General features: G+C 55.2%; 1 protein-coding gene across 1 annotated transcript in view; it reads right to left on the minus strand.

The window, feature by feature from the left end:
- Nucleotides 1-1,378, minus strand: part of NFE2L1 (nuclear factor, erythroid 2 like 1) — an 8,920-nt gene extending 7,542 nt beyond the window's left edge. Inside the window, exons 1-2 of the mRNA XM_009639532.2 lie at nucleotides 1,075-1,378; nucleotides 112-623 (exon numbers count right to left, since the gene is read on the minus strand). Coding sequence (XP_009637827.1) covers nucleotides 112-621 — 510 coding nt within the window. The 5' untranslated portion in view covers nucleotides 622-623; nucleotides 1,075-1,378. The remainder of the gene's footprint in view (nucleotides 1-111; nucleotides 624-1,074) is intronic.
- Between the last annotated feature and the right edge of the window lie 145 nt (nucleotides 1,379-1,523).

A 1,523-nucleotide genomic window follows, 5' to 3' on the forward strand; every position in this document is an offset into this window, starting at 1 on the left:
TGAACACCCACAACATGCAGAGCACCGCTTGTCCGGATGGATACCGGAGGGCAAGAGCCACCCGAGGGCTCCCTTTCCCCCCCGCCACAGGCAAAAGAAGGGCCTGCCTACCTCTTTGGTCAGGTCTCCGTTCACCGGGGCAGCCACCGCTCCTAAATCTTCCAGTTCTTCCCCAAAGCCCTGCTCCGCTCCACTCTCCCTCACCCCGTTGTCAGGATTGCTCCCATCCTGCAGGCCGCTGCCGTTCTCTAGGGCGATGCCGGCGCTGGGCTGGCTACCGGACACGGAGCCTTCGGGGTCTCTGTGCACCAACCAGGCGTTGACTTCGGTGGTGGGCACCTGAAACCTGTCCAGGGCCCTCACCTGGTTGAGCAGCCTGCGAGCGGTGAAGTAATAGTCCAGGTCTACGCTTTTTGGGTGGATGCCATATCCATCCAAGGTGTTACGCAGGTTGTGAAACTGGGTCTGGGTGTAAGCGGAGCTCTGGCCAAGAATGATCTCCCGGAGAGGGGGGAGCTGCGAGTTCAGGTAGGTGTCCACGTCCACACGAACGCCGATCAAGCTGAGCAGAATGGTGAACTGGATGAGGCCTTCGGTGAAGTATTTCTTCAGAGAAAGCATTTCTGGCGGAGGAGAAAAGAAAACAGGTGGAGGGCTTGGGAATTAAAAAAAAAAAAAAACCAAAACAAACCACCAAACCAAAAAACCCCAAACAAAACCCAGCGTCAGATGAATTCTCCACACAACAGGTTGGTTGGGTTTGTCCTTCCTCTGCCCCACTTTCAAACAAGCAAAATAAAGCAATGAGTTCGGCGTTGGGGTTCTTGCTAAACAACAGGGTGAAAGTTTGAAGAACATTCAAGACTTTGGGTTCAGGCTGACTTTGTTTTTTCTTCTCAAATTCTGGAACTCACCGGTCAGCCAGCAGAGCGTAATTAAAGATCTAAACCTCGAGGAGCAACAAACCCTTCCCAGAAGACAGCCTCCACCCGCTCCTGCCCTCTCCTCTTCTTCGGAACTGTTTCAGAACACAGACCATGCAGCTACTACGTAAATTAAATCCATCTGACTTACTGTCCAGAAACTCCACATACAAGCGACTTCCTCCTCTCGCCCCCCCAATTCCCCGCGCTCCGGGACGGGGTCTGCTCCCTCCGACAGCCGGCTGCTCTCTCCTCCCCTCCTCCGGTCTGCAGAGCTTCTTGAAGGAGCCTTCTATGAGTCAAAGGTCCCGATCGTGGGAAGGTCCAAAGACTCCTCCGCTTCTGGCTGCAATTTCATCAGCAGTTGAAATACAACCAGAAAGCAAACGCCGTAACGCGCCGGCCAGGCACCACCCTAAACATTGCACATGGACCCACTACGCCCGCAAACGGCGGCTTCCCCACGCGCCGGCCCCTGAGAAAGCCAAGGGAATTTCACCGAAAAGCGGGTTTGCTGGTTTTTTTTTTTCCCTGACCCACCACGGGCCCGGGAACCCAGGCGGCGGCGGGTACCCTTGGGGCCGATATTTTCCGGTCTTC

This window comes from Egretta garzetta, unplaced genomic scaffold, assembly GCF_000687185.1.
Source record: "Egretta garzetta isolate BGI_Z169 unplaced genomic scaffold, ASM68718v1 scaffold1100, whole genome shotgun sequence".
Taxonomy (NCBI): domain Eukaryota; kingdom Metazoa; phylum Chordata; class Aves; order Pelecaniformes; family Ardeidae; genus Egretta; species Egretta garzetta.